The following is a 26,185-nucleotide window of genomic DNA, read 5'->3' as shown; positions in this document are numbered from 1 at the left end:
GCAACAACACACGTCGCTCTCTCTCTCTCTCTCCTCATGTCAATAGGCTCGATCCATCACCATCATAGTAGTTTGGATTCTCTCTTCCCACCCCACGTTTATGTAAATAATCCTTGTCACCCTTCTCGTAATAACACCATATTTTGTGCGCCACATCATGGAGTGATTGTTCTAAAAAGTAGTCGATGATCCAGCATCTGTTTTGTTGTTGTTTGCATTGTACATTGATAAAGGGGTGGTTCAATGGGAGAGAGAGAAAAAGGTTTCCACAATAATGGATACAGCAATGCTATAGGTAGTAGCGATGATGCAAAAGGAACAAAAGATTACAATAATAGAATAACAGCGTATGAAAGGTATCTATCTATAGCAAGGTGTTGTGTTGAATGGGTGGGTGACTAGATTTAATCCTCACTTGTCGAACAAAGACCTGGAAGGGTAAAAGCCGACAAGTGATGTTGTTCTTCACTCCTCACCCAAGTGGCAGTTGGCTTTGCAGCCAATGGTTTTGATCGATCAGCACTTGTTGCAGGTGTCATATTGAGAGACGCTGCTGCTGTTGCAGTGGATGCATTGGATCTCTTGGTGGCACGTCCAAGACGATGAACACGCAGGTGGCGACGCATGTTGCTTTGCACACTAAATTTACGAGAACAACCAGGTTCAGGGCACACAAAAGGCTTTTCACCAGTGTGTGAATAAGTATGGATGCGAAGCGATGAAGGACGTGAAAATCCCTTATCACAATAAGGACAATGGTATTTGTTGTATGAGGATGCATCCTTATTCGAAGATGACTTGGTGGTGGTGGTGGTCTTGTCGTTAGAATCAGAATCGCTTGCACCATCACTTGAAACAGGGGACTGAGGGATCTTGTGGTGGGTGGGTGAGAGTGTTGGGCTATGGGGTGCACTGGTACACGTTGTAGTTGTAGTTGTAGATGAGGATGGATACAACGAAGGAGGGGTTGAAAGTTGATCATGTGAATGATGATGATGATGGTGATGATGATGGGTAGGCTGCAAGATCAAATCAAGGGTATTGGTGGAAATAGCACGACGATGATATCCAGGTTGCAAATAAGTACTGCGAGAAGCTGAATTGGCATCACGAGCAATGGATGGCGGAGAAGTGGCGGCCGATGAATAGAGTGGTTGTGGATAAGGGTGCGAGTAATCGGAAAAGGAACGCGAGTGCATGTTTCTAGGTGAACGATGCTGTTGCAACAACATGGATGATGGTGTTGCAAAACGAGGTGCCTGATGTTGCAGGTACTGGTGAAGAGGGGATGAACCAAGATGTTGGCTGCTATTGCCATTGTTGTTGTTGTTCAAGTTGGGCTCAATGGGTGCTGCAGGCTTTGAAATAGATAGCTTTTGCATATGACTTGGCAAACCTCCCACAGCCATTTCTGGGTGAGGATACAAGGAGAGAGGAGGTCTTTGTGGTGGACAGGGATTGCCAAGATCTGATACATGTCGTCTATGGCCCATTTGTGGTCGAGCTTGTGCTGCCACTTGCAGCTCAACCGAATCTATACATTTGGAATGAGTTATAAAGGCTACTCGTCAATATGCATATGAACACCATACCTTCAACAGCAACACCTTGTAGCATCAGCTGAATGGATGGTAGTTTGGGTTTCTCAATATCCATAGTAGCAGTTGTTGTTAAGGGGATATGCTTTGTTTGTGCAATGAATGGAGAAGTGTGTGAGAGAGAGAGCAAAGAGAAGGTGGAAGGAATGGAGGTCAAAGAAATGAAAACAAGAAAAAAAGAATTGAGTCTAGGGCCCAAGGGGCCAACTCGACTCAATTTAAGTCGATCAAAAGGACGATGCTGATCGCTCGTGTGTGTCACCTAACTATTTTAAAATTTCTCGTGGGCTGCTGAAAAGAAATGCGCGCTTCGGTGACTTTGTCCCCGGTGTATTTTTTACTGTGGCCTGTACGCCTCCTCTTTCGCTTAATCGAGATGCTAACCACGAGCATGTACCGTTGCACAAGATGCTCGCGGCTCTTGTTTCCACCCATCTCATTTTTCTGTCATTGCTGAAAGTCGTTATTTGCCTATTAGTGCTATCATGGTTATCAACGATGCCATGTCGATCATTTAGGTTTTGCGATATGCTTTGATAGTGTCCTTTTCGTGCCACTAAGCTATACTCGTGAATACAACATACACACACACATATATATACATACGATGCTTTCACCATGAATGTGTGAATGTGTACTTGCTAGTTGACTACCCCGGCTCATGCAGAGACGACGTTTTTGTAATGCGAGCTAAATATAGTAGTACAGCGCGGTGTTGTTTGTATGCTAAGGAAGAGTACAAATGTCCATTATCCTCACTTTCTACCGTGCTCGGTTTTCTGTTGATGGTTTTTGTTTTTGGCTTTGTTGTTGATCGCTTTCCAATCTTGCAGAGGCAACACGCGCATCTCCGAAGATCGGCAGGCGTCTTTTGGGATGGCGTAAAATGTGTCCTTTGTTCACAGTGAGTGTAGTACATTACAAAATCAGGGTCAGGGCCTTTCTCTCTCCATTCCCAGCAGCTGTTTTTGTGAAAGCCTTTTTATCTGACTATAGTAGTTTGCATTTCAATAATATTGTCCGCTCTCTCCCGCTTAATGATGATGAGCTTTCTATTCATGGGACTGTTGTCCCAAGGAGGAAAAGTATCAATGGATTACTACCAAGAGGATCGACATGCTCATTTGTCTAACTTGTTTTGTATATTATGGGTAGAGTGATAAAAAAATGCATTATTTCTCTTTGTGTGGTGGTGGGACAAGGAATATGGAAGACGAATGGAAGTTCCCCGGTGCTGAACGTATCTTGCTCCAATGCACCCACTTTTACGTGATCATTGGCTTGTGGTGCCCTTGTTTGCAATAGGGTAAGTATTCATTAGACCCTGAATAATGATATCATTCCGTTAACATGCATGCACGCTAGCATCTTTGCCACAGGATTCCATGCTATTCCCATTCTCACGGCCCTTTACCCTGCTTTACTACTACACTATTCACGCAAGCAATGGCGCAATGTCTTGTTTGCCTATGTCATTGCAAGCCTTTCAACGACGCTAGCTATCATGGGCATGTTTGACGGCGATGCAGAAGCACCTTCATTCCAACATCCGGGCACTGTGTTTGGTAAAAGGATATACAAGTGTAGTGGTGGTTGCTGTTGTGTTGCTCATAGTGTCTTTCCTTCCTTCAAAGGGCTCTCTCTTTTCGGTAACGTGGTGGTGCTTTGGTGTCTAGCAGTCGACCATTTTATGCAGCACACTTGCATTTGGCAGCGTATACTTGTTTTCCCTTGTCTATGGGCTGGTAGTTGGTTGCTGTTTACTGCACTCGCTCCATTCGGTGATATCTATGTCTATTCTAATCCTGTATTGGGGTGGTCCGATCTCGTACAAGCTGCTGCAACTATTGGTGGAAGACCCATGATTGATTTTGTATTGGCACTTGGCAGCACTATTCTTCTCGAGCTCAAGCATTCGTGGGAGGCCCCTGTATTCCTTCGAGATGAGGAGGATGCTGGTGAACCTATCTCGAATCCTATTCACTTTTGGAAATCACCAACCCCTCTTTATGCTATCTTCATTGGTATCCTCTTGTTCTATGGTGGTATTCAGACAAGCATTTACCCTGGTTCATTCTTCCAAGTCGGTTATCCTGATTATGTACCCGAAACTGTGCCTGTGGGTTGCGTTGTAGGCCCTGGTAACATTAATCAGGAATTGCAATTGCAGCATGAACACTGGTTCAACAAGACAACCAAGCTTGCCGAGGTAAATACGAGGTCTCTATGAAAATGCAACGATTCGTCTCATCCTATTTTATATAGGCAGGCGCAAAGATGATATTGTGGTCTGAGGAAACGGCACAAGTGCATGATCCAGATGAGGAAGCATCATTGCTACAACGTGGAAAGGATATCGCCAAAGAGCAATCCGTATACATTGCCTTAACGTACGACTTACTTGGACCCATTCAGCAAAACAAGCTTGTTCTCATCACTCCCAAAGGTGATATCGGCATCGACTATATCAAAGCTCATCCTGTACCCTTTGTGGTGAGTAGCATTATCCTGTAAATGTATCATGGTGCTAAGTATTGTTATAGGAACCTCAACCAGCGGGTCCAAATGTTTTGCCTTTTGTTGATACTCCAGAGTTTGGTCGTGTTGGTGCTGCTATCTGCTTTGATTTCAATTTTCCATCATTCATGTTGCAAAGTAGCAAGAACAAGATTGATTTGATGCTTCAAGCATCTTGGACATGGGGTATGTTGGGACATGCATATATAAATGTGAACGGTGAATCTTATTTTATTGCAACTACAGGTCCAATTGGTACATATCATAGCCAAGGCAATGCATTAAGAGCGGTTGAGAATGGCTTTACTATGCTACGTTGTGGATCACAAGGTCTATCCGGGGTATTTGAACCAGTAGCCAATGGACTCTTTACACAACATCTACCTTCGGTTAATGACAACGACTATATCTTCAATCTGCCACTGCGTAAGAGAAGATGGACACTCTATGGTTTTATTGGTGATGCATTTGGCTATGTATGCTTAGGATTAGGTGTTGCTGCTGCCGGCTATCGTTTGTATAAGATCATACAGGAAAGAAGGTCGTCCAACATCGAGATTTAGTAATGCTTCTTTTATACAATAAAGATGGGCATATCAATGAATCGAGATGTTTGCTATTGCTTGGAGACAAAGGTGAATAATTCATCCAATAAGATGGCAGCATGACGTCGCTCAGCGATGTGTCTGGGCTGGGGTTGGACCTCCCTGGCGTTTTTGTTTTCTTGTATTTCCACTGCTCCCCACTCTACCATCGCAATGGCTTCTTTGTCGCGCTCTTTTGCGGTTGCCAGCCGTTCTTATGTGAATGCTCCTGCATCAGCACCTGCTTTGAAGAAGATTCTCAACGTTTCAGCTGGCAGTGTCACCGATCATCACGATCAACCTGGTAAACCTCTTGTCGGTTCTTCCATCAAGCAACGATCCGCCGGTGGTCTCATCAACCAGTCTGCTGTCAATGGTAAAGATACCTATACATACATACAACACGAGAAATCATTGTAGAGGGATGATGTATCATGATCCTTATCCTTGCTTTTTTTTTTACATCTTTGACTAGTCGCACCTATCAACGACTTTCAGCTTCGCCGCAACCACACAACTGCTATTCCCGATTTTTCAAAGTACAAGAAGAACAACACTAGTGCCGATGCCAGCCGTTCATTCGCTTACATGATGGTTGGTACCACTGGTTTGATCAGTGCTGCTGGTGCTCAAGCTACTGTCAGCGACTTTTTGGCCAACATGTCTGCCTCTGCTGATGTGCTTGCTTTGGCCAAGGCCGAAGTTGATTTGAATGCTATTCCCGAGGGCAAGAACGTTACTATCAAGTGGAGAGGCAAACCCGTTTTCATTCGTCACCGCACTGCTGATGAGATTGCTGAAGCCAACGATATCAACGTCCAAGACCTTCGTGATCCTCAAACTGATGCTGATCGTGTCAAGCGTCCCGAATGGTTGGTCATGTTGGGTGTTTGCACTCACTTGTAAGTAGTGTCCATCGGAAGATAATTATTGTATTGGATCCATATAGGCTCATTATCACATGATATTAGGGGTTGTGTGCCCATTGGTGAGGCTGGTGATTACGGTGGCTGGTATTGCCCTTGCCACGGTTCCCATTACGATATCTCTGGTCGTATCCGTAAGGGTCCTGCACCACTCAACCTTGAAGTTCCTGGTACGTGTAAACCTGTTTATATATATTTGCATAGGAATCACATGAAATAACATTCTCCTTTTGTGTATATAGAATACAACTTCCAGGAAGACAAGCTCATCATTGGTTAGATCGTCTCTTTATAAACCCGTGTATCATACGAACAACACTCATCATCCTTATAATAAACACACGCCATCCAAGACATCCATCTGTATGTTGTATTGAACAAAGAAGGATAAGGGAACAAAAAGGGGGAGGAGGTGTGTACTTGTATATAGATTTATACATGACGCAACTGCAGGAGGTTCGCACAGCGGCATGCTTAAATTGATGCTCTTATTGGCAAGTAGCTGCGAGGTCTTTGTTTGTTGCCAGGGAAACACCATGGAAACGGGCAGCAAATGAATAACATTTTCAGGACGAAAAGTGGAGATACCGAAACAAGTGATGCGGCACATGTTGCAAACCCATCCACAAAAAGAAAATCAATCAAATGAAAAAGGCACCTTATTGTGAGACGTTGTGTGCCGCACTAGTTTCTTGTCTCTTGCACACCCACCACCACCACTACCACTACTCACACCCACTCACACGCACACACACTACTTTACCGATACCATCGACCCTTTCCTATTCCTTTATCTGGCATACACTCACTTTTCAATGCTCCGAGAAGGAAACATATAAAGAATATGGACACTACTGATGACGGCCAGCCTTTTCCTGACAATGCACCCTTTCGCCATCCAACTGTCATTGCACATCTTTCTCTCATGACTATTTCCTTTCTCGCATGTTATCCATTGGCTCTCATACAAGGCGCACGCCGACACCGTCGATACCACCTTTATACCTTAGCGGGCGGCATTCTCGTTGCTTTGGTCGGCTATGTTGCTTCCTGGTCGTCGTCTTTTTCCTCACAACAGCCTTTACACACCGTTCTTTCTATTCTCGGCTATGTTCTCTTTGTTCTCGTCCTCGGTCATATTGGCTTAACAGTATACAACTTTTATTATGGCGGTGAAAAGCAGCAGCAGCAGCTTGTCAACAACAACAAGGAAACGTGGTTGATGCGACTCATACTACCTCTTGAGGAAAGCGTTCACCTGATCATTGGTTGGATCATCGTGCTCACAGCCTATGCATACCTTGTTATCGCCATCACCGTTTTCACAGGCACTTGCTCATCATCCATCGAGCAATGTTTGATGCCTTTGGCTATGGGAAGCGGATTTCTCGGATATGGCACTCTTGTTCTCTTGCATCTCGTCAACGTATTGAATCTTCCACGTGCATCAACACCTGAATACTATGAAGCCCTTGTTCTTACTTTGTGGGGAGTGATTTGCCTCGTCATGTCAGGTATATAAATTTGGTGGGATCACGTTATCTTAGATTTGATACTCATTTACGTGATAGGCGTACCCGTGTTAGGATCAGAATGGCGAGCTATCAATATCGGATTGCTTTGGTTTACTGGTGGTTTATTTTCGATTGCTATCAGCATGCAAACTTGGATGGTAGCTTTACGTGAAAGGAACATTGTCAATACGTTGATCTTGTGCCTGACAGGACGAGGTATAGTCTCCGCTAAACGCATGATTTTTCCTTCTCAGCGCTGATTATTGTTTCACTTTTTTTAGCTGTGATCGTCGGCCGTGCACAAGATGATACTTTCACATCCGAAGTACATGTCATGCTTGGATATTTGCTCATAACAGCTTCTGTATTTCGATTCATCCAAATCATCTTCAGAAAGACACCAATCGATAATCTACCACAACTACTAGCATGTACATCGGCTATGGATCATGACGATATCAGTGATGAGCATGACGACGATACCAGACGAGCAAATGATTATCAATCAGCTTATCGACAACTCACTGGGCAACCTCCAGCATGTAAACACACATGGCTATTTGCATCCATTACTATTGTCTCTGGAATGTTGACAGCTTTTCTCGCCATCGCCTCTGGTATCTTGTTTATGGGTGCCAACGTTGATTGGACTAGCCACATGCGATATTACTTGAACGATCCATCAACGTACGTCAATGCAATCATCGCTGTAGCTTTTCTATGGGCAAGTTACATTTTTGTTTTATGCACCATCTACAACAATATTCGCCCCATGTCATCGTCATATTACGAATACCTTGGATTGTCAACGATTGAACCAATGTCAACCGGTGCAACGTGTTCTTCTCCCACATCAACGGTTGTCGATGATCAACACACAACATCAGCTCAACAATACGAAGAACAACGTTTCAACAATCTTCATCGATCAAAGTCATTGCCTGCAAGGCGAGGGATTGAAGAACCACCTACAATGCGACCTTCTCAATATCGTGCAAAGCGTCGTTCATTGCTTTTGCAATCACCACAACAGGATTCTAATGGCAAGAAACAACAACAACGTGCACGTTCAGCATCTACAGTAAATGGTGTGGGTGGTGTGTTACCTGATGACTTGGATACGGCTTACATGTCACGTCGATCTTGGTTATCCAATGGATCAGCAACATCCACTGGTACAAATGGATCATTTGGTTCAGCGTCTAGTTCAGCTACTACTTCACCCCCTTTACCCAACTCTGCACCACCTATGGACTTGACAACAACAACAACAGCATCATCATCATCACATCCACATCGCCGAACGGTTCTTTTTTCCGACGAGCCCGCCGGGATGGCGGGCACCCATGATGATGAACATTATATTCGCAAAACGGAAAGCGGACGGCGGAAAGAACGAGTAAAGAAGCAATTGGGTCATGATCCAACTACCACAGATGTCGACGTCTCCTCTTCTGAATCTCAAAATTCAGTAGCCAAGTATTACAGCAGCGAGCGTAACAGCAGTGACAGTAATGTATGTGAATAGTCCCTTTGTGTTGCATCTCCTTGTGTATACACGCACATTTCTTATCTCTATCTCTCTCTCTCTTTCTCCTCTTGTATTTACAAAACCTCTCTTTCTCTCTTTTATATATATAAAATCACGTCTCTATTATCCTTTGTACGGATATAGCAGGATGAATTGGACCAGCTGGTGCTGAACAACGTCAATATCCATCAAGATCAATCATAGTGTTTTCTTGCAACGTTGAATAAACCGATAGAAACCTCCAAAACGCATCTTTTTATTGTAAGAACAAACGTGCCATTCTAAAATATTAATAAGGATGCCATGATGAAAGAGACCATTGACCACATTGTGTCGTTCTAGGCCATGACTCTATTTCGCGTAAACAGCTTGGTAATGGATTATGGCAATGGCATCCAAAGAGGCAAGGCACATGACTTTTTTTGTTTCTCCGTGCCTGTGGTTTGTGCTGACTCAATTCCATAACTGGACTTGGTATAATAGGCCATGTGAAAATAACGTTTATCTTTCATCTCTTTACCCCGCATCTTGTTCCCCCAAAAAAGCAACCCACTATGGCAACCCCAAGCAAGCAGGATCCTTCAAAGCAACCCACACAAACAAAGGAAGACGACTCTGATCTAGACGATTTACTCGATGGTAAAAGAAAAAGGAAATAGACTTTGCACACAAGGCTGACTCTATGCTAGATGTTCTCGACGACTTTAACACATTGTCAACTTCTGAAAGCAAGAAACCACAGCAACCAGCATCGTCAGCTTCCAAAGAAAAGGAGACAGTAGCAGGCCAACCACCAGCAGGAAAGACCTCCGAGAAAGAATCGCTGGACGACTTCTCAATGGACGAAGACGAGTTTGCAAAGCAGCTGGCATCGGCCATGAGCGACTGGATGCAAGAAATGGATAATGACAAGGAGACCAGAGAGACCTTTGAAAAGATCTGGAGCTCGTTTGAGACCGAGCAAGGCAAGGGAGAAGGTGCAGCAGGTGCAGCAGCAGCAGCAGGAGGAGCTTCCAATAGCAGTGGCAACGGTGGTGATGCACGACCTGGTGAGACCAAATCTTTCCAAGAGAGCATTTCACAAACCATGAACAAGCTCAAGGAGAGTTCTAAGAACATTGATGTAAGTCTTTGGGATAGAATGGGAAGGGTGTTTGAGATGACTGATGGGATTCTTCTATATTACTCAGGCTAGTACACCCAGCATGGAAGGTGGCGATGATGCCTTTATGGGAGAGATGATGCGGCAATTGGAAAGCATGGCGGATAGCGGCGAGTTTGAAAACCTGCTAGAAGGAATGATGCAACAACTCATGTCCAAGGAACTCTTGTACGAACCTATGAAACACATGGCTGATAATGTAAGTGGCATATTGGGAAAAGAGAATTCCTTGTCACTCACTTGTTTTATAGTATACCAGTTGGCTTGAGGATAATAAGGATAAGATTTCTGCTGCCGACTATGAGCGATACCAGAAACAGCACGAGCTATGTAAGCAAGTGGTTGCCAAGTATGAGTCGCCCGACTTTGACGACAAGAATGAAGCCAAGGCAAAGGAATTGATGGATTTGATGCAAAAGGTATAAAAGGGAAGAGGATAGAAGGATCAGAGAACGTATACTAAATGAATTGTGTCATGCAAATAGATGCAAGATCTCGGACAGCCACCTGCCAGCATGATGGAAGAAATCGCACCCGGCATGAAATTAGGAGAAGGCGGTATGCCAGATATGGAGAATTGCAATATTATGTAAAATAAACGCACGACAGTGATATAATAAGGAGAATGATGATGATGATGATGATCAAGAAACACGAGGGGAAATTACGCTTTGGGATTAAAACGACACATACATTGCATTATGGTGGGTCACATTATACACTAAGAACAAGAAAATAACAGGAGGGTGGTGGTGATGGTGGTTATTACAAATGATGATGCGCCATGACTTCCATGCCTACAGGGTCAAAATACGTACATCAGCAAAGGAAAACAATGACATAAGAGGTTGCATGATAGTTACCATGTTTGAGTACACCAACACGCATCCTCGTTAGGAGGTTACGGGCACCATTCGAATGGTTGTAAACGCCACCATTGAAAGCTGTTGTCATGTCCTTGCCATAACCAGCTTGGATGTATTTCTCACCACCGGGATGCTCCTTGATGAAACCTTCCATGTCGTACAAGATCCCTTCAATAAGGATCCATTTCCTGTTTCCATTTAGGACCAAATCTTGGACTTGATAGTTTAAATTCATTGTTAGATTTCCTTACTATCCTCCTTACTAAAGAGTCCCCTCACCACTTTTGATGACTTACATTCATCCCATGTGTATACGGGAAGGTCTTCGAGCTTCGTACCATACACGAGCCTGCGTTTCATGGATGCCAGCTTCTTTTCCTTCATTTGTATCATTCCTTTGCTGACCTCGTTGGATGGGAAGGTTTTAAGGTCATATGTAAGGCCGAACAATGACAATGCTTTGATAAGCCATTTGGTGGGATCGTATTGGTAATACATGACAGCATTGCGGTAATCTTGAGGAAATTCATGGTGGAAGTTGTGATATCCTTCACCATTGGTGATGACCGCAGTAAACCAATGATCGCGAGAAGTGTGATGATCGTCGTATGTATCGTCGCCCATATAATGTGCGAGGCTGTTTACGCAAAAAGTAGCATGATGAACGAGCACAAGTCGAAATACGGCAGCATAGTAAAAACCACCCTATCATGTGCCAAAAAAAACCTTGTCAGAAAACATGCTGCAACATGCAATACAATTACATACTCTAAAATCTCCCCAGCCAAGACCAGCGATTAGTGTAGGAAAAAGGAAGCCCATAGCAAGGGCAAATAATGGGTATAATCGATGTTGAAATGCTACCACAGGATCAGCTTTGAGGTCGGCAACGTCGGCAAAACCAAGACGGCTTTTGGGTCGCTTAACCAACATCCATCCAAGATGCGAGAAAAAGAGACCTCTATGGGCGCTGTACGGATCCTTGTCGGTATCAGTCCATCTAGACACTATACGTTAAGCATATGGATGAACGATACACATCACTATTTTGTGTACCTATGATGTGCGCGATGTCCTCGGCACCACCAATAGATCGAGCCTTGAATAGCACTGCTACCAGCTAAGCAGTAAAACCACCGCATAGCCAACACTGCTCGATAGGCACGATGGGACCATAACCGGTGGTAACCTGAAAAGCAAAGATTTTGTTGATATTAATACCAATGCGGGACACGCTTATAGAAAATGAGAGGCGTACCTGCTGTGATTCCAAAAACGCTTATATGATAGTAAACAAAGGCCCACAATAATGTACGTGAACATAGCTCAGTGGTGAAAGCACCATAGATTGCAATCAATGGAGTACCAAGGAGAAGAACAACATGTACCCAGTTGACGTGGTTGTGCCAATTTTTAGATGTTATCGGCTCATCAAAGAGAGACGGCATAGGCTGTCTTTCGTAAGGCGGTTTGCGTGCCTCTGATTTGGTGTATGCATAAACAATGGTCTCCGTGGTGCTCATTGCCAGTGAACAATGAAAATCGCAAAAGAATGGTGGCAACATCCTTTTTTCTCCTGCTTTCTTTTATATCTTTCCCCTTTACGCTTTTCTCTTGGTTGTGACAAAACCAAGCCAGTCGTGAAGGGGAGGTATAGGGGCGAGCCCTTTACCCAATGGGAGATAGCATAGTATTTTTCATCGCATACTGTGTCCCTTACTTAAGTGTGAGGGATCCCCTTTGGCCCGAGTACTCTTTCTCACATACCCCCCACCACCACAACACACACTACTTACATATATACATTCTCCCTTTTCTTTTGCACGTCTACAGGTTGATTTGTTTCACAAGGACTTCCCCTTTCTTAAATTGACAACCATAACTCAGCTCGACGTGTTTGTAGTAGACCCATGTTTTATCGGTTGTATGTTTGGTGTCGCCGTGTTCTACATGGTTCCATCACATCATTGTCGCACAGGGATTTTAGCCAATGACATGGTTTGCATAATGTCATTGTAGAAAATCGGATCATAGTGACTTCAGCAGCTGCAGATAACATAAGAGGATGGTATAAACCCTTGCTTGCTTTTTCCTCTCTACCCCCACCTGTTTTACTTATTCTCCCTGCTTTTCCTTCTCCCTGTCAAACCATGCGTCAAAGATCTTTGTACGTGATTACCACTGCACTCCTGTGTGCCGTTGTGTTCATTCTTGGAGTATCTGCAAGAGGTAATGGATAAAGGAATATGCATAGTTCAATATAATTGTGCTGACATGCGAAATTAGCTGGATGCAACCATGACATTTCCACTTGGACAAGTGAGCAGCTGCATGGCTTTATGGACAAGTATGGAATTACGCGTCATCCCAAACACAAGAGCGTGAGCCAATCTGTGGCCGATACTGTAAAGTACTACAAGGATGCTGCTGCTACGAATGCCGAAATCTTTGGTACCAAAGTTGATCATGTTGTTGATGGTCTCAAGAACAAATTGGAGCAACAGCGACAGCTTTCTGAAAACAACATTGCCAATGTGATTGAGGGTATCCAACATCGTTTACGCCGACTTGAATTGCAAGGTGAATTATCACGAGATCGTGTTGCCGAAACACTCGATCGCATGCATCGTGAAGCTGTCCAAAAGAAGATTGTTACAGAAGGCCAATGGAATGATATTTACAATGACGTGCTTTCATCCTTTGAACAACGCCAAGCTTGGTATCAACGTGTGATCAGCCGTAAGACCGATGAGGCCTCTAGCTCATTGAATCGTTGGTTGCGAGGTGTGCACGATCGTCTTGTCACGTCGGCAAGTTTGACCGAGAAACAGGCAAATGATGTCATTGCAAACTTGAGAAACTCCCTTGTATCAACCACCGATGTATCCAACTTGGGCAACAAGCGTTTTTATCATCATTTGAAGCATGAGCTCCAAAAGAAGGGTGATTTGAGAAAGGACCAAATCAAGCTTGTGATGGATCAATTACAAGACGACGTTACTGCTTACAAGGTGTTTGCTATGGATTATCTTGGTGACAAGTATTCGAATGCACAAGAATGGGCCGATGACATGGGTCGTAAGATCAAGGATACTGGTTCATACACAATGGATCGTGTTTATGACTGGATCAATTACATCGATGGTCATGTGCGAGCTTACCTGCCAACGGTCCTTGGTGGCCATCGCGAGTTTTATGAGAAGGATATGCATAATGCAAAGGACTCGGCATACGACACCATTCGCTCTGCTGTCAGCTCTGTTGCAGCTGATTGGAAGGGATCTGCATCCGCTGCTGCTCGTTCCAAGGCATCTATTGAAGCTGAAGTTTCATCAAGTGCATCCTCCCTTCACGGTGAAGCAACTGACACCATCAATAGCTGGCACAAGCAATTCTCCGATTTTTGGTACGATCAAGAGCGAGAGTTTTATCGTCGAATGGGTTACACCGAAGCCCAAATTGAATGGGTGCAACGTTATCTTAGCAAGGTGTTCAATGATGAAAAGGCTCTTACCAAGTCTCAAGTCGACCGTGCTTTGGAAAACATTGCTCATTACCTTGAGGACACACGAACACAATCCCGGGCACAGGTGCAACACCAAATTGATCAACTTCGTTTGTTGATTGAACAATGGCGCCATAAAGCTTGTGAAAAGGGTCATTGTTACTAGTCTTTTTTCATCACAATCACATTACTTTTTGCTTATTCTTTTTTCTTTGTGCTGCAAATAAAAACGTCAGTGTATACTTTCACGTAAATCGCCTCCATATTGCATAAATGTACATATGATCCTCAATGCAGGCTGGTATCCCTTACACACGCACACACAAGCACACCGGCACCAAAAGTCAAAGTCCTCCTATCAGCCCCTGTTTTTTTTCGTTCTCTAACCACCAACAACAATGATCAACAAGCAACTCCTTTTTCCCTTCCTGTGTAATCGTAAATGATAATGTATTACTAATAAATCATTATTCATTGAACAAGGTTAGATAACAAGTTGGCGTAAACTATATAGACAATGATGACTGGTTATGTATGAAGAGAGTGGGTGGAGATGGTGGGGGTGGCAGTGGCAATTTCTTGCATTGAGCAGCAGTGGCTTCATTTCTCTCCGCTTTCACTTGTTTCTTTCTCGTTATGCCAAAGTCAAAAAGAGCCATCAATCCAGCTGATGCGTTACGTGAGTCGTTGGAGTTGCCGATCTACTTGGAATCTACGTTGCTAATCGTATAGTTTGGAATAGGCAAGGCCCAACGTAAACGGGAGCTCAAAAAGGTGAGAACTCGTGTCAACCTCATGTAGCAACGATCGACCATAAACTCACACATGCAACAGAACAAAGAGCAACGTCGAGAAGCACGGCAGAGTGCACTTGCTAAAAAGAACACGAATCCCATAAAAGGAGAGATACAACGTCTGGAGAACCAAGGTAAGTCAACAAGTGTTAAATGATCGATGCTATTCTCACACGTTGTCAACATAGCTCGACATACTGGATTGGATAAGAATGCCCAAGCTCGATTGACACAATTAAAGGCCGACTTGGAACGTATAGAGAAGGCTAAAAAGGTAATGGGATGGATGAAAGATGGCATATCGATATCATTGCTAACATGTTGTTTTCTTGTCGTAGACTCGGGAACCTCAGTTGTCAGGGTAAAGGATACCTAGCATGATCATTGCAATTGTGAGATACGTTGGACTGAAATGTGTTTATCGATAGGGCACAAGCAGCATTCCTTGAAAGGCAACGTCAACAACAGGAGCGTGAGCAGCGTGAAAACAGGAAGATGGTGTATGATCCAAAGACCAATAGCTTTGTAGCTGTCAAGGTGAAAGGTAAAGGATGATGTTGTGGATGAAAAAGGGTAATGGGTGTTTACATATCTATGGATTAGATACGGGTGCCAAAGCAGGATCCAGCAAAACGCGTCGATCTGATGGCGACAGCTCATCATCATCGTCATCCACTTCATCTTCTGAAACGGACTCGGATAGCGACATGAGTGATTCTGACATCAGTGATACTGAGGACTTGGACAACAAAGAAGATGACAAGGACGTTATGAATGAGGATGAAGATATTCCACTTCCAGAAGGACCACCACCACCACCACCACCAAAAGAAGCCAACGCAGCTGATCCATCAAAACAAGACAACGATGTTGACGAAGAAGAGGATGATGATGATGATGATATTCCTTTACCAGAGGGACCACCTCCACCAAAACCATTTCAGACACAACTTGCACCTATACAAGCAGCACAAATGCGACCACCACCTCCACCACCTCCACGACCACTCCATTTTGCACCTCAATTTCATGGAATGCCTATGCCTGGTGGATATGGTATGATGGTTCCTCCACCACCACCTCCAGGACGACCTCCAGCACATGCTATGCGTGTTCCACCACCTCCACCACCAAGTAAGTTTATAAACATGTTGCTAATGGATGAATTGGTATTGATGTTCATTATAATTCAGGACCACCCTTTACCCAACGGCCTCCAATGTACACACAACCACCTCATATATATCAACCTCCAACAACAACAACAACAACAACGAATGCTGCTCCTGTATCAAATCAAGTTGAAGCTCCCAAGCCTACGCGTGAACAAATTGCTGCTGCGACAATCTCTGCTGAACCTCAACTACGTGATTTACAAAAAGAGCTTCTTGGTTTTGTTCCTGCTGCTGTACGGAGGAAGCAGGCCGCCCAGAAAAAGACAGCTGCATTACCCAAAGGAGCCAAACCGATCATCAATGCTGCACCTGATGTAGAAGAAGAAGAGCAAGAGTAGAGGAATGTTTTATTATGGCACAACAATGATGATTCAAGCACTAAAGACGTTCGACATGTTGACGGTGGTGATGAGGAAAATGGTGTTGCTTTTGAGAGAGGGGGAAAGCTTTGAGCATGCTCGCCTTACAATAGCCGAGTCACTACCATTTGGTACCCATATATGAAGCACTTGTCGTTGGAATGAGCAATTGAGGACTGCATCAGTGGATTTGAGTATGCCTTTGGCTTTCTTGGTAACAAGTCGCCTTGCAGCTTTAGAAGTGAGTCGCCCACGATGAACCATTGCGCGAGTGACAGATACACCAAGGCCACCACCACCTTTGAGCGATAAATGACAAGCATAATCAGTCATGGCTTTCGGCTTTGCTTTGTTGTATTGAACCTCGCATTCCGTGAATAAGCGACGTATGCCCAAGATGCGATCCATTATCTCGGCTGACAATGCTTCACTCATGATACTTGGTCCACCTGCATTAGGAGTGTATAAAATCCGCCGTCCGTGTTGTGAAAAGTCGACATGTGTACTATGAACATCGATGTTGGCTGTGATAATAATCGATTGCTGGTTGTCATTCAATGCTGACACAAGGTCATGCACTGCCTGCCGACTCATGTGGATTGTCAGGTCCAAATATTGAAACATGAGACGTGATACCACCACCTCCACGCCATCCACGTCGCCTGCCACTCGTTCCTTCTTCACCACAACTCCAGCAGCTATAGCAACGGTTACAGCCTTCAGCTCTTGATCCATTCTTGGGCGTTTTACAGCAACTCTTGTTGGCGCCAAGCTGAGAGATGATTGGGACGTCGCGTGCCATGGTGATTGATTCAAATTGGGGCTGATGATTGACACTTGACAACATTGGATAGAAATACAAAGAGATGATTTTATGAACAACTCATTCGTTTTATCAACAACTAAAGTGCATTATATAGTTTGGATGAGGGTTGTGGCGCAGTGGTTTTGTTGTTATTGATGATCGTGGCGTGGTACAAGGATGTTATTACTGCGGATCATGATGTGTTGTTGTTGCTGCGGTGATGGGTTGTTGTCACACATTTTATTATCGTCAGTGTGGGGTGGGAATCTTAAAGGGATGACGGGGTTGGATATGGGCTAGGGCAATCTTCTCCTGAAAAGTTTGAAAGATAGAGCAAACGACATAAAATCATAGATGATGATGATGATGACGATGATGATAAGAATGGATTTTGCCATGTGGCTATCGTCGTTGTCGGGTGTGTGAACTTTGACTCGCGTGCTCTTTGTGCGTGTGATTATTGCTGTTGGTTGTACAAACCATGCGCGGATCTCAATTTAGAGAAGAAAGAGATATGCATGACAGCCTCCTGTTTATCAATTTTTCCTTCTTCAAACCCCCGTTTGGGAGCTGATAAAGATCACCGGCAGATGCTAACGATCTATTTTCCCTTGTCGGCAAATTGCCGCGTGTATACGTGCATACGAATTGTGTACTATTGCTAGCAACAATGCATACGTTGTTGTTGTTGTTATTCTTGGCAATAAAGAAAGAAAACTCGCCATGTTTACGCTCAGCTTTAAGAATTGGCTGCATATCAAAGTCATATCATGCTGTTGTTGGTAAAGTGAAATGCACCAGCTGAAAATGGTCCAATACCTCACATGATCTTACCAACCATAGCAGCAACAGCATCATTCTACTCCTACCACTTGCCATCATAAATCAAGAAACAGATGTTGAGACAAAGCAGGGTGTGGAGGAAGGTTCCATTTCTACTTTACGTACACATACACGCACGCACACATGGTTCCTTGTACACCATGGTTGACTCTTTTGGGGCTCCCCACTCAAATGTGTCGATCCGACATGTGTGTCTTTGACTTTTGATGCATTGTTGATCCCGGTGCATTAATCAAGGATGGATGTCATTTATACAGAATGAAAGAGACATAACAACGTTATACCTATGTACGCCCTTAACGTAAGAGTTTGCATACAACATGATGGGTAATCCCCACACAACATTATGTAGGATAAAATGTGATCATTTATACTTTTCGTTTCTCCATTAAAATGAATGATAGGCTCATAGACAGGGTTGGTGGATGACGAAGGGAAATGAAATAATGCACACAAGGCCAAGATCTTGCCATCCTGAAGAGGAAAAGGCGCCTTTCCTTGTGCAAAAGAATGAGACTTGACCAAGTGATGTGATGTGTGTACGAATCACAGCGCCCATCTCCCCGACAAATCCCGAGTGTCAGAGCAAAATGAGGAGGCTGAGATGAATAAAGAAAAGTTGAATGCATACATGTTACAATGAACAAAGCATGGAATAGTTGTTGGAAAAAGAACCTGGGGTGTAACATCATACGCTGATCTCTTGTCAAATCGCATATATAAAAACCCAGCTCACTTATCTACAGCATCCTTTGGCCCAGTCATTAGTCGTCATTCTCTTTTCCCTCTATCCATCACATATCATCTTCATGATTGAATCCTGCCAACAAAACATTCAACTACCACCATTGCATAGTGTCGTTTCCTCCATGCATGCAGGTGCCGGCCATTTGCATCATCCACCCATTTCGCCCGCCACACCCAGCAGTAACAAAATGCAGGTACATTACGCTTTACCTACATCAGGTCCTTCTTGATGGCACCTAACATAGATCATCTTTTTTTAAAGACACGTGAATTCAGTCCAGTGATCCTTTTCCATGATTATTCATATCCTGCATCACCATCCAGCACCGAAAGGATGCATATACCTTGTGGTGATCCATATTACAGCCCACTCATTGAGCAAAAAAGAAGCAAGATCAATGAAATGCTTGAGATCAATGGCAGACTTTGGAATAATGTCATGCGTAACAATCGTGAGAGCTCGCCTAATAGCAATCAGCACCACCCATCATTTGGAAACAACAAAAATCAAACAATGAACCAGCATCATCACCAGCACGATCATTTGACCTCGTTACCGCCATTGTTATCCCCTTCATTATCTACACAGCAACAACGACCACAAAGCATGAGATCACCACCAATCTTTTTTTCTTCATCTGAAGTACAAGCTGAGGATAGCAGCAGCAGCATCAGTGGTAGCAGCAGCGGTGAAGAAGACTCTCACCATTACAGCGGCGAGCGATACAACATGACAACAATCACCCCTCCCTATTATTGCGACTTTACAAGACAAAAGCCATCTCGTGAGCTCAGCCAATTTGATACAGGCAAATCGATCTTTGACGGCGTGGTGCGAAGACGTAGAGGCAACCTTCCAAAGCCTGTTACGGCCATCCTCAAGCAATGGTTGATGGAACATTGCTCCAATCCATACCCAACTGAAGATGAAAAAAATTGGTTGCAAAGGCGAACAGGGCTTACGCTCAACCAAATTAGCAATTGGTTTATCAATGCACGTCGTCGTATCTTGCCAATGATCCTTCTCAAGGCTGCTGCTGCTGAAGGACGGCCTTTGGAGCGATACAGGAAAAGACGTGGTAAACCTCCATCAGCAGCATCATTGATTCAACCTTATCATGTCAATGCCAAATCGAAACCACAAGGTACGTAATATTATTATGGCATCTGGTGATGCATCCAATAATGATTAAATGCATACATAGAGATGCTGGTCATCAAGAAACGTGGTACCAAGCGATCGGCCTATGCTAACGATCTTGACGATCCTCACCAGGCTAAATACAACAAAGGCGTTTGATCGCATACGGAGCCATCATCACTTGTAGTATACTCATCTTCCTCTTTACCATGCTGTATTATCCTTTCACTTTGACTCTTCATTGACAACCACCCCCCGCTCTTGTATATGTATTTTATTGACATCTTATGATTTTTGTGACATCCGTATATAGCTTGCAATATACACACATACAGGCATCTTCAAAAAGAAGACGTCTTGAGATTATGACCAAGCGCTGTTGCACAGCATATGTGATTCCTTGGGTAAAGCAACAGTGCGTGCGTGATAAGCCAAGTCTTAAAAGATCGCTTTGATCATGACCACAAACAAAAGACGATGTTTATATCAAAAAATGTACTCACGCCCAATAAAACGGGCAAGGGGTCATGTAGTACCTTGTACCTTCCTCACACACCGCATCTTCCCGGCTTTGTGTTTTCTGATCTTTTGTGATTGATTGTATGAGTAACGATGGCAACCATCACATTCAACAATCCAAACATGTCGTAAGTAAAGGTTTCATTTGTGACATGCCAAAGAGGGAAATCGAGGAGCACAAACAATGAAATGCTATAAACAAAGGGCTGTGTGTGTGTGTGTGGAGATGAAAACATATATTGACGCTGCTTTTGTTTGTTGTTGTGTGGGTGTAACGTTTGGCTCTTGTACGCAAGCACTCTTTCCCCAGGTATGGTTACCGAATACGGAGCACAGGCTCATTTATCAATAATGCTTGTTGGTGTGTGCACAGTCAGCTGTTACCCACCGACCATGGTTAGTGCCGCTAAATGTTGTATGTGTGTGGGAATAGCACAGCAATAGACATCCAAGAGCGATCTTTAAGGTGCTTTTATAGATGGGAGTGAAGCCTGGGTGCCAGGATAGAATGTTGTTTCCCATCGATTTCCAGCTCGGTGGGATTGCTGTATTTTCTGGTGTACGCTGGAAATTGTACATGTTAAAGTCATACGACACCTTGCTCACCCCTCATCTTGTTCCCTTTCTTTCGCTCTTGATTCTCGGCCTTTTGGCACATTTCTCGGTTGTTGATGACACTTGTTGCCGCTTCACACTACCATCATCATCATGTTTTCGGTGCCGTACCAGCAAGTCGCTACTATTGTAATGCTTTACGTACCACAACTTCAGCGGTATCCCATAAGAACAACAAGCGTGTGTCCCTTGTAAAGAATGCAAGATACGTTAAACCACCACAAACAACGCCATCATCACCATCATCCGCAAAATCAATCAAGAAAAAGAAGACCGTGCGCTTCAGCGATACAATTGAGCATGTACGGTTTTTCTATCAATGGGAAGCACCCACCACCGAAACAACATCACCATGGTGCCAGCAACTCAATGATCATAAGGGATCTTTTAATAGTGGCTTGGTGTTGCCCACGGCCAATGCACATGCAAATGATAAGGCGGCAGTGAAGCTCGAATACTTTTCTGTGCAACCTAACCAACAGCATCCCTTAGTAACAGGGCAATGCTGTGTGGTCAACTTTGCATTTGAAAAACATGTTATTGTACGCTACACATTTGACAATTGGAGAACGTTTATCGATACGGATGCTGTTTATCAAGGACCCTGCAACGGCAGCAATCATAGTAAAGATCGCTTCTCATTTTCTTTTGTATGGCACAACGCAGTAGGCGAGGACCATCAGCAACTACAATTGGCTTTGCGTTACCTTGTTAATGGCCACGAGTATTGGGACAACAATGATGGCCAAAATTACAACGCTTCTCTTGTCAGCAAAAGCGATCCATAATGATCATCATGATACTTTTCATCGAATCAGGCGACATCATGCGTCATCAAAAGAATGGATACTCGTCATGGAGTCTTTATTCATCACCATCATTCCTCATCCTTGCACCAACTACAATTCTTTTCGTGTACAAGTTTCTGTTCTTTGTGTATTATTCTCTATCGTGTATACTAGCAGTGATATTTGATCATCCCATTACGTTATAAAAAGCATATAAGCATTGCCAAAGAAGATAGGCGGGTGATTGAGTTATGTGGGGTTGGGGAAGGGCGTGCTTCTTTCCATATTTGAAAGGGTGAAAACAAAGCATCCACAAACATTGAGATCAATTTTGGCATTTCTCTTTTCATCTTTTATCTTTCTTTGTCATTGAATGATATGAGTATTCCTCCAACACCAACCAGCATACGCAGTAGCTCAACACGATCCTCACTCTATGACCGATATGCATCGCCACATGTCACTGGGATACCACGACATCATTACTACTCTCCGCCACCACCTCCTGAATTAGATCAGCATGAACTTGCACGCGTACGAAGCTGTTTAGCACAAAAAGAGGTCAGCATCCATCCAATGATTCCTCAAACAATCACTCGCTCACATACAAAGAATGTAAAAAGGCGGAAAATGCAACAATGAAGCAAGCCTTATCCGAATGGCAGGCCAAGGTCCAATCATATCGTGAAACTCAAGAACAACTCCAAGGTAATAGCAATGCTTGAAGAAACATGTAGCCGACCCAACTGACAAGGTGCAATGCAATAATAAAAAGGCCAAATTCGTTGTCTCAATGCTGAAATGGAAGCCATGAAGAAAGCGCATGTACAAAGGGTGGATCACGATGCCGAACTCATTCTCGAGCTATCCAAAGAAATTGAGCAACTCAAAGCAGCAACGACGACTCCGGAAGGACCTGAAAGCATAGCAACTGTGGATCCATGCGTCACAGCTGAGGTACAATCACATGATTTTCGATACTCTTTTTGAACGTGGTATCAATGCTTTTATGCAGGAAACATACAAAAAGGCAGCATCACAAGTATTGTATGGTCGTAAAAAGGCTGACGCACTCATTCTCGGTATCAATGCAAGTATTCTCATTGTCAAGTGATGTTGAGGTGGATGGAGGTTATTAATGTCTTTGATGTATAGGATATGGTGCGAGCTATAGAGGAGGAATTAGCGTGCCTTGAAGCTGTACAAGATGATGATGATAGTAGTAGTAGCGACGCAATGTCATCAATTCCTTCACCTGATACGTGGGAACAACAACAACATGCGATGGATTACATTCCTGATACATCACAAAAGGCGGCAACAGCACAAAAGATCACACCATTGGATGACAGCAAAGTAATACCATCATCAGCCCCTTTAGAACCATCTTCGACAACAACTATGGTTACCAAGGAGAATGGATCACCTTCTTTATCCCATCATCATCCACAGCATCAACAGCAGCAACAACAACAACGTAGTTTCAGACCTCGTTCGCAGACCATGGATACATTGGTGAAAAAGGCAAGCATGTTTTTGCTGCGACCAAACAAGAGATCCCCATCCACAAGTGAGCAGCCACAGCAACACGAATCTCCATGCCAACCCCGACCTACGCCTTCATGCACTTCTCCTCATCCTGGATCATCAAGTCAAACGTCTTCAAAAGGACCTGTCGTTTCACCACTCCAGCAGCATCATCGTAATCAACCCTTGTTGTCATCACGTAGCTCAAGTATTCAAAACTTGAATATCAGCACCAACACAACAACAACATCCACACCACTGGTCAACCATAAAGATAAGCGACGTCAATCCATGATATTTTTACCATCACAACAGCATCAAGTTAGCAACGACATGGATCATACAACCTTGGACCAGTCGTCGTCATCGTCTTCCAGGAGCAGGCTCATGTACCATTATCAGCAACAACAACATGCTGTTCAAGAATATTACCAACGGCGGCGTCGAAGTGCTATTGTTGGTGGTGCAACACCTCCATTTGGTGGTGGTGGCGGTGGTGGTGGTGAACCCAAGCCAACTATATCAGAGCAATGGAAAATTAGTAGTAGTAGACGGTAGACTCTTAGCTCATTGTTCTCTTTTCCCCATTATCCCACTCGCCAGCATGATCCAAGTTGTGTACATTATCCTATTGCATTGATTTCATTGATGTTTTTAAACCATCATCATTGGCATTGTTGGCTTCCTTATGCTGCTACTGCAATCACTTGAGTATATGCAGTGGTATGCAGCACATGTCGCATTGTTTGAAATTGGTAAAAAAGAGCCATTCCCCCCTTTGCTCTGCTTTCCCCCCTTTTCTTTTTGGGTTTTGTCATTATTCACGATAAAGGCAAAAAACATTACTGCAAGCGGAACACATACACAGCTGCATGATACATACACACGTGGATATTTTTGTGGTTGAATTGATGGGTATGATGCATTTTGCTTTATTGTCGTTTATATATACATACAAGCAAACAACTCTGCCTAAAAAGCAGATTAGCTTGACAAATGGGTGAAATACAAGAGAGCACATGTAAAATGCACACATGCAAGGGAAAACGGGAATACATGTTGCCCACTTTTGATGATGACAGGTAGTATCAAAAGGGGCTACAACTGGATTTTGAAAGGGAGAAACGCGGGTCCAGTAATGGTGGTGGAAGGAGGAATGAGTTGATATGTAAAGGAGTGTGGTTGCGAGAAACGTGAGGGAGGAAAGGGGGAGGGGTGGTGGGTGAGCGAGAACAAAAAAATCGAAAAGAGGAGCAGGTGGATGAATTTGAGTCAAAGCAAAATGTTTCTAAAAATGCTCGGGGAATGAAGGTTGGGTGGCGAATGCTCATATATACAAAAGATGATGGAATGGTGGTGATAACGTTGATCAAACAAGAGCCAAATCAGCGTATTGGTTAATACTGTGTGAGTGATGATCGGATGAATCGGCATTGGATGGAGATGAGAAAAACGCAGCCATCTTGTTTTGCCCTGCATGTTTCCAAGGAAGGACACGGAGAGTGAGTTGCATGCCGTCTTGATCTTGATCATTCGACTGATGGTGGAAAAAGGCTGTATTAAAGTAATCAAGGACTTGACGCAGATCTTTTTCCGTATGCGTTAAGAGATCAGGCACAAAGACACGATTCAGGGTACCAAAGATGTCAGCAACGTTCTTGGCTACGTAGTCATCCAAATCGCTCAAGATCTGCTCGCCATGTTCACCGAGACAAGTATGGTCAACATGGTCGCCTGTTTGGGGACAATGCTTTAACACGAGGCTTCGTACATACGATTCGATTGCTGGTTGGCTCAATTGGTCACCCAATTCATCCCATGCCAATGGAAGATCACCACCGATGTGTGCTTGAATTGCTCCAAAGATTTGAGCTTTGAGGATATCCACATCCATTGCATCGTCAGGCATCGCCGTTTCAGCTGCTGTAGTAATGTCATCGTCACTTGCTGATGATGAAGGCTGGATCATAATTTCCACGTGCTCACGCATCTGCTTTGCAATGGTATCGTAGCTGCTCGTTTTAATGGATTCCAAATGATCATATTGCCAATGCGTAGCAACCAGCTGTGCAAATCGATCAATTTGAACATGAGGTGATGAATTCATAATTGGATCGTCGTCTTCAAGTGTTGAATCGTCAACATCAACCGCATCGGTAGTAGGTACCGTTGTACTGCTGCTGCTGGTGGTGCTCGTGATTTTGTTTGTGCTGCTTGAAGATTCGTCTTGTGATAATTGTGATATTGGTGATCCAATCGGTGTAGGCAAACCGCTGGCCATTGACAAAGATATGACAATGAGCAAAAGAATTGGGTTCATTCGCAATGAAAAAAAGTGAAGAAGAGAAAAAATGTTGATCAAAAGAGAAAAGCGGGAGCGGAGGAGGATCGAAGAAGGTCCATTTATATGCCAAGCGAATGGGGGGTGTTGATCCAAAATTGGCAGGAGCTAGATCGACGCAAATGGTAACACAAAAGCGGTCGTTGGCTTGCCTTGTAGCCACTAATGGTCTGTGTTGATATTTTGCATATCATCCATGGTTTCTTCCATACTTTAAAGAGAAATTAGAAAAACACACTGCACGTCTTGGCGCTTTTGGGCATCGCATTGCATCCTATTACTCTTGGCCAGAATCTACGTGCATCATCGTACCAAAACAGAGATCGCC

The 26,185-nt window shown here is 43.8% G+C and overlaps 13 protein-coding genes across 13 annotated transcripts; 9 read left to right on the top strand and 4 right to left on the bottom strand.

The window, feature by feature from the left end:
- Positions 1-404: 404 nt before the first annotated feature.
- Positions 405-1,656, bottom strand: O0I10_002008 (uncharacterized protein; the record flags this gene model as incomplete). The annotated part of the gene is made up of 2 exons (XM_058482097.1): positions 405-1,534; positions 1,593-1,656. The coding sequence occupies 2 exons, from the start codon at positions 1,654-1,656 to the stop codon at positions 405-407; spliced, it is 1,194 nt and encodes a 397-aa protein (XP_058347228.1).
- Positions 1,657-2,851: 1,195 nt separating this feature from the next.
- O0I10_002007 (uncharacterized protein) lies at positions 2,852-4,678 on the top strand (the record flags this gene model as incomplete). The annotated part of the gene is made up of 6 exons (XM_058482096.1): positions 2,852-2,904; positions 2,964-3,163; positions 3,233-3,807; positions 3,864-4,091; positions 4,142-4,301; positions 4,362-4,678. 6 exons carry the CDS (start codon positions 2,852-2,854, stop codon positions 4,676-4,678), a joined length of 1,533 nt encoding a protein of 510 aa, XP_058347227.1.
- Positions 4,679-4,873: 195 nt separating this feature from the next.
- O0I10_002006 (cytochrome b-c1 complex subunit Rieske, mitochondrial) lies at positions 4,874-5,905 on the top strand (the record flags this gene model as incomplete). Its single annotated transcript, XM_058482095.1, has 4 exons — positions 4,874-5,075; positions 5,175-5,601; positions 5,671-5,795; positions 5,868-5,905. 4 exons carry the CDS (start codon positions 4,874-4,876, stop codon positions 5,903-5,905), a joined length of 792 nt encoding a protein of 263 aa, XP_058347226.1.
- A 564-nt stretch (positions 5,906-6,469) lies between these two features.
- Positions 6,470-8,667, top strand: O0I10_002005 (uncharacterized protein; the record flags this gene model as incomplete). The annotated part of the gene is made up of 3 exons (XM_058482094.1): positions 6,470-7,139; positions 7,197-7,355; positions 7,421-8,667. The coding sequence occupies 3 exons, from the start codon at positions 6,470-6,472 to the stop codon at positions 8,665-8,667; spliced, it is 2,076 nt and encodes a 691-aa protein (XP_058347225.1).
- A 557-nt stretch (positions 8,668-9,224) lies between these two features.
- O0I10_002004 (uncharacterized protein) lies at positions 9,225-10,425 on the top strand (the record flags this gene model as incomplete). Its single annotated transcript, XM_058482093.1, has 5 exons — positions 9,225-9,309; positions 9,360-9,793; positions 9,861-10,031; positions 10,084-10,251; positions 10,318-10,425. 5 exons carry the CDS (start codon positions 9,225-9,227, stop codon positions 10,423-10,425), a joined length of 966 nt encoding a protein of 321 aa, XP_058347224.1.
- Positions 10,426-10,597: 172 nt separating this feature from the next.
- Positions 10,598-12,221, bottom strand: O0I10_002003 (uncharacterized protein; the record flags this gene model as incomplete). The annotated part of the gene is made up of 6 exons (XM_058482092.1): positions 10,598-10,629; positions 10,696-10,914; positions 10,995-11,403; positions 11,467-11,698; positions 11,755-11,887; positions 11,957-12,221. 6 exons carry the CDS (start codon positions 12,219-12,221, stop codon positions 10,598-10,600), a joined length of 1,290 nt encoding a protein of 429 aa, XP_058347223.1.
- Positions 12,222-12,848: 627 nt separating this feature from the next.
- On the top strand, positions 12,849-14,369 carry O0I10_002002 (uncharacterized protein; the record flags this gene model as incomplete). The annotated part of the gene is made up of 2 exons (XM_058482091.1): positions 12,849-12,927; positions 12,985-14,369. 2 exons carry the CDS (start codon positions 12,849-12,851, stop codon positions 14,367-14,369), a joined length of 1,464 nt encoding a protein of 487 aa, XP_058347222.1.
- Positions 14,370-14,839: 470 nt separating this feature from the next.
- Positions 14,840-16,510, top strand: O0I10_002001 (uncharacterized protein; the record flags this gene model as incomplete). The annotated part of the gene is made up of 8 exons (XM_058482090.1): positions 14,840-14,882; positions 14,946-14,977; positions 15,038-15,131; positions 15,186-15,271; positions 15,336-15,358; positions 15,426-15,541; positions 15,601-16,131; positions 16,191-16,510. 8 exons carry the CDS (start codon positions 14,840-14,842, stop codon positions 16,508-16,510), a joined length of 1,245 nt encoding a protein of 414 aa, XP_058347221.1.
- A 33-nt stretch (positions 16,511-16,543) lies between these two features.
- On the bottom strand, positions 16,544-17,266 carry O0I10_002000 (uncharacterized protein; the record flags this gene model as incomplete). Its single annotated transcript, XM_058482089.1, has 1 exon — positions 16,544-17,266. One exon carries the CDS (start codon positions 17,264-17,266, stop codon positions 16,544-16,546), a length of 723 nt encoding a protein of 240 aa, XP_058347220.1.
- A 1,782-nt stretch (positions 17,267-19,048) lies between these two features.
- O0I10_001999 (uncharacterized protein) lies at positions 19,049-20,226 on the top strand (the record flags this gene model as incomplete). The annotated part of the gene is made up of 3 exons (XM_058482088.1): positions 19,049-19,120; positions 19,189-20,071; positions 20,132-20,226. The coding sequence occupies 3 exons, from the start codon at positions 19,049-19,051 to the stop codon at positions 20,224-20,226; spliced, it is 1,050 nt and encodes a 349-aa protein (XP_058347219.1).
- Positions 20,227-21,257: 1,031 nt separating this feature from the next.
- Positions 21,258-21,989, top strand: O0I10_001998 (uncharacterized protein; the record flags this gene model as incomplete). The annotated part of the gene is made up of 1 exon (XM_058482087.1): positions 21,258-21,989. The coding sequence occupies one exon, from the start codon at positions 21,258-21,260 to the stop codon at positions 21,987-21,989; it is 732 nt and encodes a 243-aa protein (XP_058347218.1).
- Positions 21,990-22,367: 378 nt separating this feature from the next.
- On the top strand, positions 22,368-24,074 carry O0I10_001997 (uncharacterized protein; the record flags this gene model as incomplete). The annotated part of the gene is made up of 5 exons (XM_058482086.1): positions 22,368-22,550; positions 22,613-22,697; positions 22,765-22,946; positions 23,005-23,079; positions 23,145-24,074. The coding sequence occupies 5 exons, from the start codon at positions 22,368-22,370 to the stop codon at positions 24,072-24,074; spliced, it is 1,455 nt and encodes a 484-aa protein (XP_058347217.1).
- Positions 24,075-24,885: 811 nt separating this feature from the next.
- Positions 24,886-25,797, bottom strand: O0I10_001996 (uncharacterized protein; the record flags this gene model as incomplete). Its single annotated transcript, XM_058482085.1, has 1 exon — positions 24,886-25,797. The coding sequence occupies one exon, from the start codon at positions 25,795-25,797 to the stop codon at positions 24,886-24,888; it is 912 nt and encodes a 303-aa protein (XP_058347216.1).
- Between the last annotated feature and the right edge of the window lie 388 nt (positions 25,798-26,185).

Source organism: Lichtheimia ornata (assembly GCF_029851405.1).
Source record: "Lichtheimia ornata isolate CBS 291.66 chromosome Unknown scaffold00005, whole genome shotgun sequence".
Classification (NCBI taxonomy): Eukaryota; Fungi; Mucoromycota; class Mucoromycetes; order Mucorales; family Lichtheimiaceae; genus Lichtheimia; species Lichtheimia ornata.
The sequence above is the reverse complement of the archived record's forward strand: the minus strand, read 5'-3'. Positions and strand labels throughout refer to the sequence as shown.